Source organism: Gopherus flavomarginatus, chromosome 3 (assembly GCF_025201925.1).
Source record: "Gopherus flavomarginatus isolate rGopFla2 chromosome 3, rGopFla2.mat.asm, whole genome shotgun sequence".
Taxonomy (NCBI): domain Eukaryota; kingdom Metazoa; phylum Chordata; order Testudines; family Testudinidae; genus Gopherus; species Gopherus flavomarginatus.
The window spans coordinates 95,894,692-95,913,228 of record NC_066619.1 but is presented as its reverse complement, the minus strand read 5'-3'; the positions used below and the strand labels follow the sequence as shown (position 1 = coordinate 95,913,228).

At 41.5% G+C, this 18,537-nt stretch overlaps 1 protein-coding gene across 2 annotated transcripts in view; it reads left to right on the top strand.

Moving 5' to 3' along the window:
- The first annotated feature begins 2,153 nt into the window (after positions 1-2,153).
- The window catches only part of DOCK8 (dedicator of cytokinesis 8), a 147,380-nt gene continuing 130,996 nt past the window's right edge, over positions 2,154-18,537 (top strand). Inside the window, exon 1 of one of the 2 annotated variants that reach the window (XM_050944254.1) lies at positions 2,154-2,876. In XM_050944254.1, the coding sequence (XP_050800211.1) occupies positions 2,824-2,876 (53 nt within the window). In that variant the 5' untranslated portion in view covers positions 2,154-2,823. The remainder of the gene's footprint in view (positions 2,877-18,537) is intronic. The other variant, XM_050944253.1, reaches the window with a different exon arrangement.

The window sequence follows — 18,537 nt, the reverse complement described above, 5'->3', positions numbered from 1 at the left end:
GCATGCGTTATTTTTTTAAAGTTATAATATTATAAGAACATGATAGTGGAGAGGAAAGTAGACCCTATATCTCCATCAATTCCATGCAAGATCAACAGGGGTGTGTATCAGAGACAGGCCCCCATTTTGAAAAGCATAAAATAATTTGGGATGCCCAATTTTCAGTAGTGCTGAGAGCCCACAAATCCCATTAAAATCAATGGGATCTGTAGATGTCCAGTGGTTCTGAAAATCAAGCCCGGGGTGTTTGAACTTAGGTACCCAAAATTAGTGGACATTAAAAAAAATGTGGTTCTAACTTATGAAATTAGGGTGGATGAAATTTCTCTCATTTATTTCCATGTTTCTGATTGGAACACATTGCAATTGTTGATTCGAAGCTGAATGTTGTGTTTTTAATAAGAATTTTTATGAGTAGTACACATACTGTCGTTGTAATTACACTGTGCATTGGAATAGCTCTACAGGATTATCAGGGTCGATTGTCTTTCTCTGTGTTTCCACACACATAATAGGAAGGAGCAAGATCCACCAAGGTCCAATATCCCTTGTCTTCATAAGAGATTAATCATGAGAGAGAGACCCACCTGATCTTAACAGAACATTCCTTGCTCAGTGCTCCAGGAGAAGGGGAGCAAACCCCAACTGCCAACCAGGAAGCAGCCTCAGTGTCAATGTGTTGTGAGAAAAACATCTTGTGCATATGCACAAGACTCACACGATAAAATATCCAATTCCATTTATACCTTGTGATGTAACTGGTTTCCAGTTAACATCCATTCTTTCCAGTCTAACATATTCTCTTTTCTTTGTTCATTTTTTTAAGACCTTCCTCTTGGGTCTCCCTGATTCTGTAGATTCCTGATGTGTTTTGTTTACATGTCCAGATTTGTTCCATACTCAGTGATTCATTGGTTTTAGTTTTTCTGTTAAATCCCTCAGCTCTCCAGCTGTGCCTTTCTTTCCCCTGAGGCATATAGTAAGAACTCTGAAAAGACCATCTGTACAACCTTGATCTGGTGGTTTATATGTATGAAACTACCAAATTTCACTTTATCATCTTAAATGAGCCCTTCATTTAACAACGCTCTAAAGTACTTTTAAACAAGAAAGACAGATTCTGCCACCCTTACAGCTACTAGCACCTTACTCTGCACGGAATCCTATTGAAATCTGTAGAAGTTGGAGAGGAATGGGTGTAAGTCAGGGTATCAGAATCTGGCAACTCTGTTTCCAGCATTCCAGTACAGAGTATAGAATTAATGGGAGGTTTGGACGCCTAACATTGGACTTACTTTGACTCCCTCATATCCCTCTGTAGCAGCCATGCACTTGTATACATTTAAAGGGTTGTTGTTGTTTTTTCATAATAGATGCACCAGTGTTTATCATCTTTACAAGCCAGTAAATCTGCAATAACATCATAAAATACCAGTAATCTTAATAAATGAAAAAAGCTGTAAAATGTCTTTTTGAGATAACACTCCCCTCCCCAAATGAAGGGAAAGAAGGAGGAACAAGAAGTAGAATAGTGAATATAATTACACCACTATACAGAACCAACTTCTGGTTACTGCACAGTGGTATCTAGTATATGTCTCTCTCTCTCACGCTTTTGTTACGCATAGTACAGCTTGATTGTGTAACATATACGTACACATTTATACCAGTAAAAATGCATTTTAATTAAAGATCCATCATCGTCTCATCCAGTGGAAATTGGGACATACTGGAAGGAGAATAATGTTTCCTCTTCTATTTCTTGTGTTGATGTAATCCTGGCTCCAAGTCAGAATGAGAGTTTATCTTTCAGATTGTACTCGATTGGAAAGATCATCTTTGAGGATTTAGTTGTACTGTACCCACCGCTCATTAGAGCCTCACATTTATTTAATAACAGGATCTATTTTATCATCCCCTATTACAGCTTTAAGTATTCACACCCAGAAAGGATTTTAGTGGTTGTGTACAAAGAATGACGGAAACAACTTAGAAAATGGCCATAATTTTTCTTAAGAGGCTGCATAGAAATATCTTGTCCCCGGAAGAAGGATGGGATCAGAACTGAATCGCAGAGATCCTCACTGGAAGTGTCCCTTTAATCAAACAATTTTCTTGCAAGCCCAGAGTCGCTGGAAATTGTTTTCAGTACAAGCGAGAGTGACACCTATTGAGAAGCGTCAGCCTACTTCAGAGTCTGCAAAGGTTCCTTTCTTCCAGTTGTGCAAGAGGAAGCCGAAATATTAGCAAACAAAGTTTCCAAACAGCATGGGAGCCAGACGCTTTGATCTCTCCCTGGTTACAGTGGGGGAACTAGCCCATCCTTAGTGCCTATTTAAATTCCTGTCTTCCTGCGTGAACCCCTCCGGACCAGTCAAAAATACCGAAGCGGGCAGGGTGTCTAACAAGGTGAAAAGCTATATTCAGAGTGAGGGCTGCATTTCCAGCCGCCTCTCAAGGGATCATTAGAGTCCCTGTTATAAAATTGCAGCGGGCTTGGGTCCTGGTCAGAATTACAAAACGGGAGGGCTTGATGGGGAAGGATGCGCATCGCCCAGGCAGCTCTGGGGTATTTGGATTTTCAGCGCACGGGGAGCCCCGGAATTAGAGCTCAGGCTTTTCTCTGGAGGGTAAGTCAGTAGCTGAGCCCTCCCACTTGGCCAATTTCAGTGAGGAAGGTGAAATGCGGAAGTTTCCACCCAGAACTGACAGATGAAACTCATTCTTTAGCTCTTGGTATGATACACATAATAAGCGCCCTCGGTGGACATTACTAGCCTCAACCCTCCTAGGGATCTTAAATTCCGAGGGACGCTGTCAAGCATGGCTACTTTACCCGCAGCTGACAGAAGGGCATTTGCCCTGAAAATCAACAGGTAAGAGACTTTTATTGACCTCTAAACTTTCCGGAGTGGGGGTGGGGAAGGCAGCAGCTCAGCATGCGAGAGGGTGGATGATCCGGGTGTGGGTCCCACTTCCTCCAGACTCCGGGCGTGGAGCCATCTGCACGCCCCTGATACCTAAGGAGCTCTGCCAAAGGTTCCCTCCTAGGAAGAGAGGCTCCCGCTCGGTGGGTTAAGTTTAAAGCATGTCTTTCGCATGGTGAATTTTGCTTTATAAAACAATTCAAACCTCACATTTTAACGTCTCTCTCTTGTTTACACTTGGCACAGCAGTATCCTTGGCTAGACTCAACTTCTTTTTTTTTTTTCTCCTAACGAAGTTGGCTGTAGAAATCCGCTCCCCGGAAAAACTGATCATTCGTGTGTGTGATGGTTCTTTATTCACTCAGCACACTGGGTTTATTTTTCTGACAGGTGGGAAATGTCAAATGCCTCACCTGGTTTGTTACTAAGGTTTGATTGTTTTGTCAGGACAAGCCCTGAGTCTGCTTGAAAACTGCGCTCCTCACATAGTGAGTTGAGGTTTTATATATATGAGATTCCCCTCACCCCCCTTCAGATGTAATAGCTTAAATGTTTTTATGGCTGTGATGATACTTATTGCAACACAAGGTTTTTCTGTATATGCAGTTAGTATTAATATGACATCTAGCAATTTTTCTCATATATTTTCCTTTTCTGCCTCTTATATTATGAATCACCATAGGATTTAAAATGAAAAATGTTATTCTAATTTTTCTATTCAAAACTAACATTAAACTCTGCTATGCCATCCTTTTACTGCTGATCTTTCATTCTAACAGAGTTTAAACTGTGGCCTTTTCTCATAGAGAAGCATTGACTGTTCAGCTGGTGTGTGTGTTATGGTAGCATTGAGAAATCAAGACATTTATTTTGGTGGTGTTAGGCTAAGAGAAAATACAGGGTGTCTTTAGTACAGCCTGATTATCTCACTACAGAAGTCTCAGTTCCGGTAGTTGGTTTTAAAAACAAATTAACTGAGTTTGCCAACAGGTCTAAGAACAAACAGGATAATGATTTTATTACTGACAGTGAGCAAGACCATCTCTGTAACAGACCCCCCCAAAAAATGCATAGAACCCCTCTTCCTCAGCAATTTGTTGAAAGAGATGGAGTTTACAGTTATTAAGGAAAACAATTACATTATCATATATATGTCTTTCCCATGATAATTTCCCATCACAAATTGCACATCATTTTACCTTTCCAAACCCTTCAAGAATTTGTTTCAAGTTGCTGGCAGAATATATTCTTCACAACCATGTGGGATTACATTGAAAGATTTTCCAAAGAATGATTTAATCCAACACTTTTTTCTCTGGCAAATTTTCCATTGATTTCAGCAGGAACTTTGAGTAAGGAGTGCAGGACTGGATCGTACTGCAGTTTCTCTACCTTTCGGGCCAGATTCACCAGTTACTCTGGATGCTTTTTGCTGCTCTTGCAATGTTTAAAGTTACTTTGTATTGCCAAAGCTGCTGAAGCATACCAGTGAAATTGGCCTTATGCGTTATCTGTCCAAGCTTGGCTAAAGAGAAAAATTGTGAAATTAGACCAATCATTTTGTTTCCCTTTAACTTTGTCTTATGGTTTGCAGTGTCAATGCTGAATGTTTGTGTAGTGAAACAAAGAAAGATTGAAATCCATCATGTTCTGAATCTATGATTATAATTTAACAATAATTAGATTTAGTTTACAAGCATTATTCAGGAATGGTTCTGTTCTATAGAGCTGACATATGTGAAAAGGAAATAGAATGGTAAAAGTTGTGTATATTTACTAGTAGAATTTATGCGTTAGTCCCCTCTTCAAAAGTTACAGATTGCTACTATATGGACCAAATCCTATGTGCCCTGTTTTTTTGAATTATTCCACTGACAGTAGCACTTGGCTGTATGTCTTCAACAAAAACAAACTTCATATGCAGCAGCAATATTCACTTGTTTGTTTTTTCCAAGATAAGTCATTGTAAATCAATGGGCTAATTCATCAGCCCATGCACCATAGAACATGCTCCAGCTGTAGAATTCTAATCTCCTTTCTTCAGGGTTTTGGTTTTGGTTTTATTTCTTCAAAATGAAACTATTTAAACACCAATTCAATTTACCAGTCATCTCCTTTCCCTTGGGGAGCTTCTGGAGGGGCCTATCTGCTCCCTATTGGATTAACACGGCTACCCCTCTGATACTTGACACCAATTGGATTACTCTCTACAGGGCTTCTGTCTGGGAGTTAGGCAAGCCTCTCCTCTCCCTTCTCATTCCTAGCCTGCTCCCTGCAGGATTACAGTCTACAGGACATCTGCCTGAGAATCCTATATAACCTGGGTTCTTTCCCTTGCCCCAGGGTCTCCTGTAGGAGCCTACCTATTTGCTACATCTCTCCAGCAGAACTGAACTACTTGCTGGTACTTACTAATTATTTATTATTTTATAATTATTTATTTGTATCATGGTAACACCTAGGAGCAGTGCTTAGCGTGTGCCTGCTTGCAACAGCTCTCAGGTAGAGGAAATACAATTTATATTAATCCTCCTCTGATTGGCTGTTTTCCCCACTTCCCTGCCTCCTGGCTTAGAGCAGCCAATCTCCCCTCTGGAGGCAACACCATTCTTACAGGATGGACATGCCAGAAGAAAAAGCCCAGCAGCTCAGAATGGCTCCAGTCTCTCCTCTCCTCTGTTCTTGCCTCTCCTTTTATCCCCTTCTATGAGCAATAGGATGGCTGCCCTACTCCTGCCACCTCTTCTTTCCCTCCCTGCAACACCAGCCCTGGGAAGAGAAAGAGGGGACCCTGCTACAGCCCTCCAGGCCTGGGAGAGGGGACTGGAGAACCCCAAGAGCTCAGGAGGAGCAGAGATGAGGCTGAGGGATCAGAACTGATGGGGCTGGGGTTGGAGGAGAGAGGATTGGTGGAACGCAGGAGGACAGGCAGATGTGATGTCACTTTCATTTCTCTAGAAAGTGATTGACACCCCAGCTGCCACCATTATTGAAACACTGCCAAGGAGCCCTAGTCAAGAACCAGGACCCAATTCCACTAGATGCTGTACAAACAGAACAAAAAGATGATCCTTGTCCCCAAAGAGTTTGATCCCAGCATCAGCTGTCCCCCAGATGATCAGTCACAGGTGGAGGTACGCCCAGTGGCCTTTTGTTTAAAGGGCCAGCCACCTTCTTACTGTCATGTTAAAAGTATTCTTTACTTGTAAATATCACCTTTGATCATTAAAACTGAAAGCATACTAACATTTCATTTCACTTTACACTATTTATATTGTTTGTTAAATATTGCCTTCACTCAGCTTTTAATTTTTGCACTTGGTTCCTTTTTTACAGTGACGGTAGATGTGTCTATTTTATAGTCAATTTCACTTGTTGGTTTTCATGCATTAGGACAGTGCAAGACATTTGGGTTGCAAACACTGCAGGGGAACTGTTATCACATTACAAGCCATGTTAATTTAAAACATGTCTCATTTTTATTCATATCTTAAAATACCTTCAAACTTGCAAGATTTGCATGTAGTCTGTATATATAAGCATGCCTTCCTGTCACTATTACCCTAATCTTCCCTCCCCCACTCCATTTGTTTGCTTGTTACTAGTCAGTTGCATCCTGTGTGGTCTGATCCTCCAGCCACTTTAGCAAGTGTTTAACTATACTCATGCTAGTAGTCTCTTTGATTTTAGTGGGACTACTCACATGCATAAAATTGCTCATGGCATATGCATGTTGCAAAACCAGGGCCTTCAATTGTAACTTTTCAGGCTAGGGACTGTCTCTTACTATGTGCTGGTTCACACATAGGCAATACAATCCAGTCCTGCAATCACACCTTAATTTGTAGGGTAGGCATATCCAACCCCACCTAACCCAATGAAAATAAGGTGATCCAGTGACCTTCCCAGTTATACCAAGCTAACATCAAATAGCCGGGCTGACCAGGTACATCTTACATCACTTTCCAAAGTTTATCAAGCTTAAATCAAAGAGCAAAGATCTTTCTCTGAGAATGCCCTCAGTGAGTTAGTTCAAACTAATCAGAAGTTAGGGACATAATTCAAGAGCATGACAGCCTATCACAACTATAGAGATGGAGCATGCACGGTAAGATGGTCTCAGAGACTGGGCCAGCTCCAGCTTTTTTGCTGCCCCAAGCAGTGAAAAAAAAAAAGAGAGAAAAAAAGAATAATCCAACTGAGCTGCCACCAAAGTGCCGCCGAAGAGAAAGAGAGGAAGTGAAGGGCCCGCTGCTGAATTGACGCCAAAGTCTGAAGCGGAGCGATTGAGTTGCTGCCAAATTGCCACCTCAGACCTGGACATGCTGTCCCAATAATGGATGGAGTGCCGCCCCTTTCTATTGGCCGCTCCAGGCACCTGCTTCCTTCACTGGTGCCTGGAGCCAGCCCTGCTCAGAGACAAAACAGAATGCATCCAATGTGCTTTAATAGTTGTGCCCTACTTATGGTTCTTGGAATGGACATTTTGCACTGGATTGCATAAAGTGATTTATTATATTGATAAACACAAGATATTAATTATCGGCAAGTCAACAAGATATACATATGTATTATTTCAGAACTTCTGATGCTTAGGCCAAGCTATTTTTTTTTCATAAATTTGTATTTTTGTAATGAGAATTCAGTTAACAAAATTACAAAAAGATTCTTTGCTTTTGGGAAGTGTACTAAAAATGTATCCTTCTGATCACATTTTATATTAAGGGTACCTTAATATATGTGTTTTAAAGAACGAAAAATTATAAATTGGTGTTTTAATAAAGTGTTAGGTCAATAGGCTGGTTATATCCATGGCTTATAATCATCTTAATACCATCTACTGATGTTCTTATAGCCATCTATAATACATACTTCTCATATATGTAGCATACTTATAACATCAATTAATCATTTATTAATCCTTTATGAACAAAAATGCACCCTTAATCTAAAGCATGATGATTTAGCCATTCTCTCAATTACTTATACTGGCATGACAGTGATAGGATAAATGACCTTTTTTACGGTTTATCAAATCTATCTAATAAATTAGTTACATGAACAAGTAAGTCGAATTTGACAAAAAGGTTGTGCAGGATTGAGCCTGCATCACATGAGTTTTCTCCAGTGGAACTAATCATGTAAGCAAGATTTCTCAAGTGAGTAAGGTTTTGCAAGATCATGCCTCTAGTTAGTTCATTTAAAGGCACTCAAATGTTAATAAATTTGAATGCATTTGAAATCCATTTCTTAAATATACAATACACAGTGGCTTACAAATCATTATTGAACCTTTTTTTTAAACAGATTTTCCATTTTGTGAGCCTAACCTTTGCTGCTAGAAATGATGAAAAATACTGTCTAAAATTGCCTGTTGTTATGGGAACAGACTGCTTTTCACATACTACATCTGTGAGATAATAGCGTTTTTGTATTTGGCGTGTGCATCATCTACCACTAATAACAGATTAAGAATAAAATAGGATTTATATCAGTTTCATATTTCATGTGCAACAGCCTGTCTATTAGTAGTTTCCTTCATTACAAAGGCCAATTTTGATTAGACTTATATTTACATAAAATTAAATATTGTGGGGCTGATTCTGTAAATCTTTCATGTGAAATGACTTGGAATTCCATGTGCAGAGAGGCTATAGAATAGACATGTATCCTGGTTGTTAAATACTGAGTATGCTTTTATTCTTGTATTAGATCCTTTTGCCTCAGCCATAGGGGATTCTTGAGAAACTATGCTAGGAATATCAGTTTAAAAGAATTGTATACTACTATTTCGTTTTCATTCATTTGTATTTTTCTTTAATGATTTTATTCTTTTGTCACTAGGCATACTGGAACCTTTTCCCAAGAGGGGAAAATATGCATTTCCCTTTGCACATCACTGGTAGAGGTGCTGAACAGATCTTAATAGTAACTCACTTTTCCCAATTATTTATTGAGGACTAAATCTTACAAGCCTCATTCATGTGAACATCTTCATAAAAAGCCATACGTCTCCCCCTTCCTCATGGCAGGACTTCTCTTTGCTATCATGGCTTTCTTGTCCTGGAATCTTCTGGGCTTGTATTTAAACAGGGACCAGATTATGCCTGGCCTTTATGGAGATGTGCAGAAGGGAGAGAGCACAAGACATCAATAGGAATTGGGTGCCTAAATATCTTTGAGGATATGGGCCCAAACCATTCTCCATCACACAGTATTCAGAAGTCCAGTTGCAGTTGCATTCATTGCACATTTGTATATGTCCAGATTGCTCCCTCCCTACTCCCCCCGGGGATCATTGCATTGGTGGAGAGGTGCTGGGATGACGATTATACCCTCACTATACCCCAGGTAGAACCGCAGGAGTAAGTTCCACCCCATGACATGCCTCTGTGTGCCTGCACTTGCTGCTCCCTGAGGCAACAGAATGCATATTTACTCCTCTCTCACTGCAAGGGAGAGATGTGCCTTACAGGGACTACTGAGCTTTAAGTAATTTCACCACAGAGGGAGTTTGGAACATTATACTAGGTGAAGTGTTGGATCACATCCAATGTCAATAGCTTTATAGATAGTACAGCAAGCTTTTCAACTGTCTGTAAGGTTGTTGTTTCATCAGACCTAAAGATAATAAATTTGCCTTTGCCAGTGTGTTTCTAATGACTAGGGAAATTAGTATGAGGCCCTAGTTCTTTTTAATATGTTTTAAAACCCTTCTTAAGCATACTTTACATTTGGTTGAGGCACTTTTGACTGGCCATTGTGGAGGGATCCAAACCATGTTTTATAAACAGGATTAAAAAATCATGTTTTGGCTTGGATCGCTACTTGGGCTAAAGCACATTTTAAACTCAAAGTTTGGCCCCATCCACGTGGCACATCAAACCATGTTATTACCCAGTTCTACCACAACCAAATTAAAACTGTGTGTTTAAACAATGTTGTAAGCCTTATGCCTACGAGCCTCGCATACAGGAAAAGAACAGTATTATAGCTTTTTTTTCTTAATTTCCAGTGTGGTTGGGAAATGACAGTTCTGTAACCATGTTAAGGAACAATCTTTTAGTCTGTGTTTTAGTCTCTAGCCTATTATATTTTATACACTGGCAATAAAACGAGTGATAATAGGGATGTCCCTAACCCCGACAAAGAACTGTGCTAGCCCATGTTTCTTCATGCAATGCAGATGGGTTCCAAGTTAGCCATGGGAGCAAGCTATGGAACAGACACAGAGTTGTATTTCTAAATTATGCAAATATTATTTCAGGATTACGCCATCATCTTAATAGGTTAATTCAAATGATAATGTTTAAAGAACTCTGTAAATATTTTTCTTCTTGCCATAGATGTGCTTATTTGGGGCAAGTTTCTGGCTTTTATAGCAAAAAAGCATACTAGAAAGGTAACACATCATAGGAGGAAATTTGGTTGCGTCTGTTGTTTTTGAAGACCAAAGCTCAAGTCAGTTTGTAAGTGAACACTGCAGAATGCATGTACATCACTGTGACAAGGTGTATAGGCACTCCTATGGCCCAATGTACAAGGGGTAAAAAGATTCCCTGCCTATCACATGGCTGGTCTAGGGTGGGACTATAACAGGAATGCGGAGGGACAAATCCTCCTCCAGCTTTCTGAAAGCTAAAAAGGTGGTGGTTGTTGCCAAGTTATTTGCATCTTTTTTAATTAATAAAGGGAGTCTTGAGGAAAAGGACTTAAACATTTTGCCTTCTCTGGCTGATGAATCTGTCCATTGGTTTACAACCATATCCAAACACGAAGATGTGAGAACAGCCACTGAAGTAAGTCAGTATTTATGAGTAAGTGCCCACCCAGTCCAGCCATGTATCACTGAAAAATACCAGGAGCAGCAAATGCAGGCTCCATAATGCAGATCCACTTTAGCAGCTGAAGAAGCTACTGCAGAAAAAACTGTTTAGAATAAGAAGCAGCCATGGGATCAGAAAGCCACTGAGGTTCATTCAGGGACAGTCATAACTAACAGGTATTAAGTAAGCATCTGAATAATCGTCATCTGCCAGGGAGTCAGATAGTCCTAGATATCTCCATTCGTTTGTTATAGTAGTTATTTATGAATGATATCATGTTTAATTGTATTTGGGATTTTTTTTTAAAGGAAGAGGTAATAGTATAACTATATGTGATAGGAGTATTATTCTTTTCCGTGACCCATGGCAGATGAGCAGGGACAGGAAATAAAATTTAGTCTCTGACCAACAAACTCTATGTCACAGCATTATGGAAAGTGTCTATACCTTTGGATGACAGATTTCATACTTACTTTAAACATCTAAAGTACTTTAAGATGTTTATGCTGTAATTTATGGAGCAATTCTTTTGTTTAGGACACCGCAAACATTAATCTTACTTGGCAAAAATGCAACTGTGGAATGAGAAAAATGTTAATTCCATGTGATGCCAGGTGGGAAGATTTGTATTCATCTTTCTAAACATTTACTTCTGTTTTTCTGTGAAAACAGGTGAGGAAGCAAAGTGTACATATTCCACATCCTCTGCCACTTTTAGGTTATATAGTAATCAAACATGAGTTTATTAGAACAGTTAGAATTATTTGCCATTTTCCCCCCTCAACTAGAAGTTTGCTGATGTTAGAAAAACATACTTTAGACTATCATCATGAATGAAGAAAAAAATACCCTGGGAAGAGTTCAATTGCTAATGTATCCACCTTCATGCTTGCCATCAAAAATGTAACTACAGTAAAATAGGCCCAAATCAAAACTTGGGATCCAATAGCTTCAAACTTTGAACAAATTCAAATCCAAAATCTGCAGCTTCTTTTCATGGCCTTTTGCAGAAAATTTAGGGTTGCTAATTTTGGTTGTATGTATTCCTGGACATTTCATCACATGATATAATCTTTAATTAAAGATTAATTTTTAATTCCTGGAAAATCCTGGAGGGTTGGCAACCCTAAGAAAAATACCAGTCTCATGTGACTGGTTATTTGAGTAGCAGCCGTGTTGTCTGTGTCTGCAAAAAGAACAGGAGTACTTGTGGCACCTTAGAGACTAACAAATTTATTTCAGCATGAGCTTTCGTGGGCTACAGCTCACTTCTTCAGATGCATAGAATGGAACACACAGACAGGAGATATTTATACATACAGAGAACATGAAAAGGTGGAAGTAGGCATACCAACAAGAAGAGTCTAATCAATTGACATGAGCTATCAGCAGGATAAAAAAACTTTTGAAGTGATAATTAAGATGACCCATAGAAGGTGTGAGGAGAACTTAACATAGGGAAATAGATTCAATTAGTGTAATGATCCAACCATTCCCAGTCTCTGTTTAGGCCTGAGTTAATTGTATCTAATTTGCATATTAATTCGAGTTCAGCAGTCTCTCTTTGGAGTCTGTTTTTGAAGTTTTTTTATTGCAAAATTGCCACCTTCAAGTCTGTCACTGAGTGGTTAGAGAGGTTGAAGTGTTCTCCCACTGGTTTTTAAATATTATGATCAGGGCCGGCTCCAGGCCACAGCACGCCAATTGCGTGCTTGGGGCGGCACGCCGCGGGGGGTGCTCTGCCAGTTGCCAGGAGGGTGGCAGGCAGCTCCGGTGGACCTCCCGCAGGCATGCCTGCGGAGGGTCCGCTGGTCCTGCGGCTCCGGTGGAGCATCCACAGGCATGCCTGCGATAGGTCCACCGGAGCCGCAGGACCACTGGACCCCTGCAGGGAAGCCTGAGGGAAGTCCACCAGAGCCGTGGGACCGGCAAGCGGCAGAGCGCCCCCCGCGGCGTGCCGCCTTGCTTGGGGCGGCGAAATTGCTAGAGCCGGCCCTGGTTATGATTCCTGATGTCAGATTTGTGTCCATTTATTCTTTTGCATAGAGACTGTCTGGTTTAGCCAATGTACATGGCAGAGGGGCATTGCTGGCACATGATGGTATATATGACGTTGGTAGATGTGCAGGTGAACGAGCCCCTGATGGCGTGGCTGATGTGATTAGGTCCTATGATGGTGTCACTTGAATAGATATGTGGACAGAGCTGGCATTGGGCTTTGTTGCAAGGATAGGTTCCTGGGTTAGTGTTTATGTTGTATGGTGTGCGGTTGCTGGTGAGTATTTGTTTCAGGTTGGGAGGCTGCCTATAAGCAAGGACTGTCTCCCAAGATCTGTGAGAGTGAGGAATCATCTTTAAAGATAGGTTGTAGATCTTTGATGATGCGCTGGAGAGTTTTTAGTTGGGGGCTGTAGGTGATGGCTAGTGGCATTCTGTTATTTTCTTTGTTGGACCTGTCCTGTAGTAGGTGGCTTCTGGGTACTCTTCTGGCTCTGTCAATCTGTTTTTTCACTTCAGCAGGTGGGTATTGTAGTTTTAAGAATGCTTGATAGAGATCTTGTAGGTGTTTATCTCTGTCTGAGGGATTGGAGCAAATACGGTTGTATCTTAGAGCTTGGCTGTAGACAATGGATCGTGTGGTGTGTCCTGGATGGAAGCTGGAGGCATGTAGGTAAGTATAGCGGTCAGTGGGTTTCCGGTATAGGGTGGTGTTTATGTGACCATCGCTTATTAGTACAGTAGTGTCTAGGAAATGGACCGCTTGTGTGGACTGGTCTAGGCTGAGGTTGATGGTGGGATGGAAATTGTTAAAATCATGGTGGAATTCCTCGAGGGCTTCTTTTCCATGAGTCGAGATGATGAAGATGTCATCAATGTAGTGCCACTGACTTGAAGGTGTATATTGTCTTTGTCAGCCTTTTTGATTATGATGTTCTTGAGGCTGTTGATGGCATTGTGTTCAGCATGGCTTAGGTTATGGGGTAAGTGATACTGCTTTTTCAGCCCATGCACGTTGACGGAAGCATTCTATGTAGAAGTCAAGTCTGTTGTTTCGACCCTCAGGAGAAGTCCATGCAGAAGCCTTTTTATAGACTTGACTTCTACATAGATTGCTTCCGTCAATGTGCACAGGCTGAAATTGTGGAAAAGCAGTATCACTTGCCCCATAACCTAAGCCATGCTGAACACAATGCCATCAACAGCCTCAAGAACAACTCTGACATCAAAATCAAAAAGGCTTACAAAGGAGGTGCTGTCATCATCATGAATAGGTCGGAATATGAACAAGAGGCTGCTAGGCAGCTCTCTAACTCCACATTCTACAGGCCATTATCCTCTGATCCCACTGATGATTACCAAAAGAAACTACACCATCTGCTCAAAAAACTCCCTGAGAAAGCACAGGAACAGATCTGTACAGACACATGCCTAGAACCCTGACCAAGTGTATTCTATTTGCTACCCAAGATCCATAAACCTGGAAATCCGGACGCCCCATCATATCAACCATTGGCACCTTAACAGCAGGATTGTCTGGCTATGTGGACTCTCTCCTCAGGCCCTATGCTACCAACACTCCCAGCTATCTTCAAAACACCACTGACTTCCTGGGGAAACTACAGTCCATCGGTGATCTTCCAGAAAACACCATCCTGGCCACTATGGATGTGGAAGCCCTCTACACCAACATTCCACACAAAGATGGACTACAAGCCATCAGGAATAGTATCCCCGATAATATCACGGCTAACCTGGTGGCTGAACTTTGTGACTTTGTCCTCACCCACAACTATTTCACATTTGGGGACAATATATACCTTCAAGTCAATGGCACTGCTATGGGTACCCGCATGGCCCCACAGTATGCCAACATCTTTATGGCTGACTTAGAACAACGCTTCCTTAGCTCTCGTTCCCTAACGCCCCTACTCTACTTGCGCTACATTGATGACATCTTCATCATCTGGACTCATGGAAAAGAAGCCCTCGAGGAATTCCACCATGATTTTAACAATTTCCATCCCACCATCAACCTCAGCCTAGACCAATCCACACAAGCGGTCCATTTCCTAGACACTACTGTGCTAATAAGCGATGGTCACATAACACCACCCTATACCGGAAACCCACTGACCGCTATACTTACCTACATGCCTCAAACTTCCATCCAGGACACACCACACGATCCATTGTCTACAGCCAAGCTCTAAGATACAACCGTATTTGCTCCAATCCCTCAGACAGAGATAAACACCTACAAGATCTCTATCAAGCATTCTTAAAACTACAATACCTACCTGCTGAGGTGAAAAAACAGATTGACAGAGCCAGAAGAGTACCCAGAAGCCACCTACTACAGGACAGGTCCAACAAAGAAAATAACAGAATGCCACTAGCCATCACCTACAGCCCCCAACTAAAACCTCTCCAGTGCATCATCAAAGATCTACAACCTATCCTTAAAGATGATTCCTCACTCTCACAGATCTTGGGAGACAGGCCAATCCTTGCTTATAGGCAGCCTCCCAACCTGAAACAAATACTCACCAGCAACCGCACACCATACAACATAAACACTAACCCAGGAACCTATCCTTGCAACAAAGCCCGATGCCAGCTCTGTCCACATATCTATTCAAGTGACACCATCATAGGACCTAATCACATCAGCCACACCATCAGGGGCTCGTTCACCTGCACATCTACCAACGTCATATATGCCATCATGTGCCAGCAATGCCCCTCTGCCATGTACATTGGCCAAACCAGACAGTCTCTATGCAAAAGAATAAATGGACACAAATCTGACATCAGGAATCACAACATTCAAAAACCAGTGGGAGAACACTTCAACCTCTCTAACCACTCAGTGACAGACTCGAAGGTGGCAATTTTGCAACAAAAAAACTTCAAAAACAGACTCCAAAGAGAGACTGCTGAACTCGAATTAATATGCAAATGAAATACAATTAACTCAGGCCTAAACAGAGACTGGGAATGGTTGGGTCATTACACTAATTGAATATATTTCCCTATGTTAAGTTCTCCTCACACCTTCTATGGGTCATCTTAATTATCATTTCAAAAGTTTTTTTATCCTGCTGATAGCTCATCTCAATTGATTAGACTCTTCTTGTTGGTATGCCTACTTCCACCTTCTCATGTTCTCTGTATGTATAAATATCTCCTGTCTGTGTGTTCCATTCTATGCATCCGAAGAAGTGAGCTGTAGCTCATGAAAGCTCATGCTGAAATAAATTTGTTAGGGCTTGTCTACATCACAAAGTTGCAGCGCTGGTGAGGGGGTTACAGCGCTGCAACTTAGGAGGTGTACACATCTGCAGGGCATCACCAGCGCTGCAACTCCCTGTTTGCAGCGCTGGCCGTACTCTCGTTTTGTCTCGGGTGTAGAGGATCCAGCGCTGGTGATCCAGCGCTGGTAATCAAGTGTAGACACTTACCAGCGCTTTTCTTGACCTCCGTGGAATAAGCAGGTAACCCAGCATACCTGAGGAAGCCTCTGGTAATCAAGCTGGTCTCCTTCCCCGGTTTGCTCTCGCGTTCCCCGAACCCCGGAGCAAGCAGGTCTCCTTCCCTGCGGTTTGCTGGGTGGTTCGGGGAACGCGAGAGCAAACCGCGGCGAAGCTGGTCTCCTTCCCTGGTTTGCTCTCGCGTTCCCCGAACCCCGGAGCAAGCAGGTCTCCTTCCCTGCGGTTTGCTGGGTGGTTCCGGGAACGCGAGAGCAAACCGCGGCGAAGCTGGTCTCCTTCCCCGGTTTGCTCTCGCGTTCCCCGAACCCCCCTGCAAACCGCAGGGAAGGAGACCTGCTTGCTCGGGGGTTCGGGGAACGCGAGAGCAAACCGGGGAAGGAGACCAGCTTTGCCGCGGTTTGCTCTCGCGTTCCCCGAATCCCCCTTGAAGCCGCCCAACAGCGCTGCAGTGTGGCCACATCTAACACCACTTGCAGCACTGGTTGCTGTAAGTGTGGCCACTCTGCAGTGCTGGCCCTATATAGCTGTACTAATACAGCTGTAACAACCAGCGCTGCAAAATTGTAGATGTAGACATACCCTTAGTCTCTAAGGTGCCACAAGTACTCCTAGTCTCATGTGAGAGCTTTGTTCTTATTTTGGGAGGCTGCTTGTACAGCGCTTCTAGTGAGCAAGGAAACTATTCCACAATGCAATCCACAACTGCATGATGTAATGCAAAAGTGTTTCATCATCCACTTCTGAAACCGCTGCAGGCTGGCTACTTCTCACATAACAGGAGAGAGTGGCACATTGGAGTGAGAGTCAGGGCAAAGAGCCAACTGGAGATACTCTGCATGTTTCCATTCTCAAGCTGGCTATTATGGAATCTTTGAGAGTCCGTCATTTACTTCATTCTCAGACTATTTGAATGTACTTCAAAATTCATTACACAACTCTGTCAGAATTGCCAAGATTTATCTGGCTTGCCATGTAAAACCGCTGAATTTCATGTGATTTCCATGCAAAATAACAAAAGACCTGGACCAGGTTCACTTGAAATTCAGGTGGGATTTGCCAGAAGATTAAAATATCTGGTTCAAGTTCTGTGTTTTTAAAAAAAAACAAACCCAGGTAAAGCCAGTTTCACCTGTTCTGGGGTTTGTTTCAGGTTGTGTAACAAAGGTCTTTCTCTTCTTTAAGTCAAAATCTGCTCTTTTCTGTAATCATGTCTGATTTCAACAGATCTCACTTGCCTTAGAAGTCCTTAGAATATCAAGTTTACTGTAACTAAGGCTGTAGGTTTAACTTTTAAAACCACTGTCTTGCAGCCAAGAACTTGGCTCTGGAGGAAATCCTTTCTCTGCTAAGATATACAAGTAGGCACAGCACCACTTCTTCCTCTGTGGTCTTTTAATCATCAGCTGTTTGGCTGCTTGCATGAAATGTCTGCTATTTAAATAACTTTTAAGAATAGGTTAGTAATTGAGGAACCACTCGTTCCTTCTAGACTTCAGTAATATGTCACACAGCCAAACTGGGTGCTAGTATTTTTCCTTAGAGTGCAGGTGAACCTGACTGGTTAGAATATATTTTAGATCAATTACTGTATAATCTATGTTTGGTAATAAACATAATGACAACAGCAGCAAAACCCTTACCCAAAGTAAAATTAAACATGAGTCCAAACTTTCCCAAAGCATGAAAGTGTTCACACTGGGGGTGAGGGTGGGGAGGTGGTTGTTTTATCTTTGTGTGGAAATATAATTAACTGCTAGTAAAAAAATGGGTGCAAAGAATTTAATTTTCCATGTTCTAATGAAATTATTTCCAGAGTTGTTAGATAAAAATATATTACAGTATCGTTGTAACAATTTGCTTGTAAACTTAGGGCCAAATTCTGCATGCCTTCTTACTCACAGGAGCATTCCCAATTACTCCAATTTGTGGATAAATTATAGGTGCTGCTTTGGCTCCTGTAACTGTCAAAGTTAAAATTCACATAAACCACAATGGGAGAGAGATTGGGCTCTAACAGTGTGTGTGTTTGAAAAAAGTAGTATCTCAGACACATATTATCTTCAGAAACAACAACAACAAACCCCAACAATGTAAGACTTTATATTTATTAATGTTTAATATTACTCTATTAGATTGTAAGCTCTTTGGGACAGGAGCTGTATCTTTGTTTACCCCAATCCTGACTGTGACCTTTGGAAACTACTGCAACACAATGATTAAATCATGATCAGTCATGATCGTCACAGGCAATACACAACCAACGATTATATAGTCTTTACATGTATTCAGATA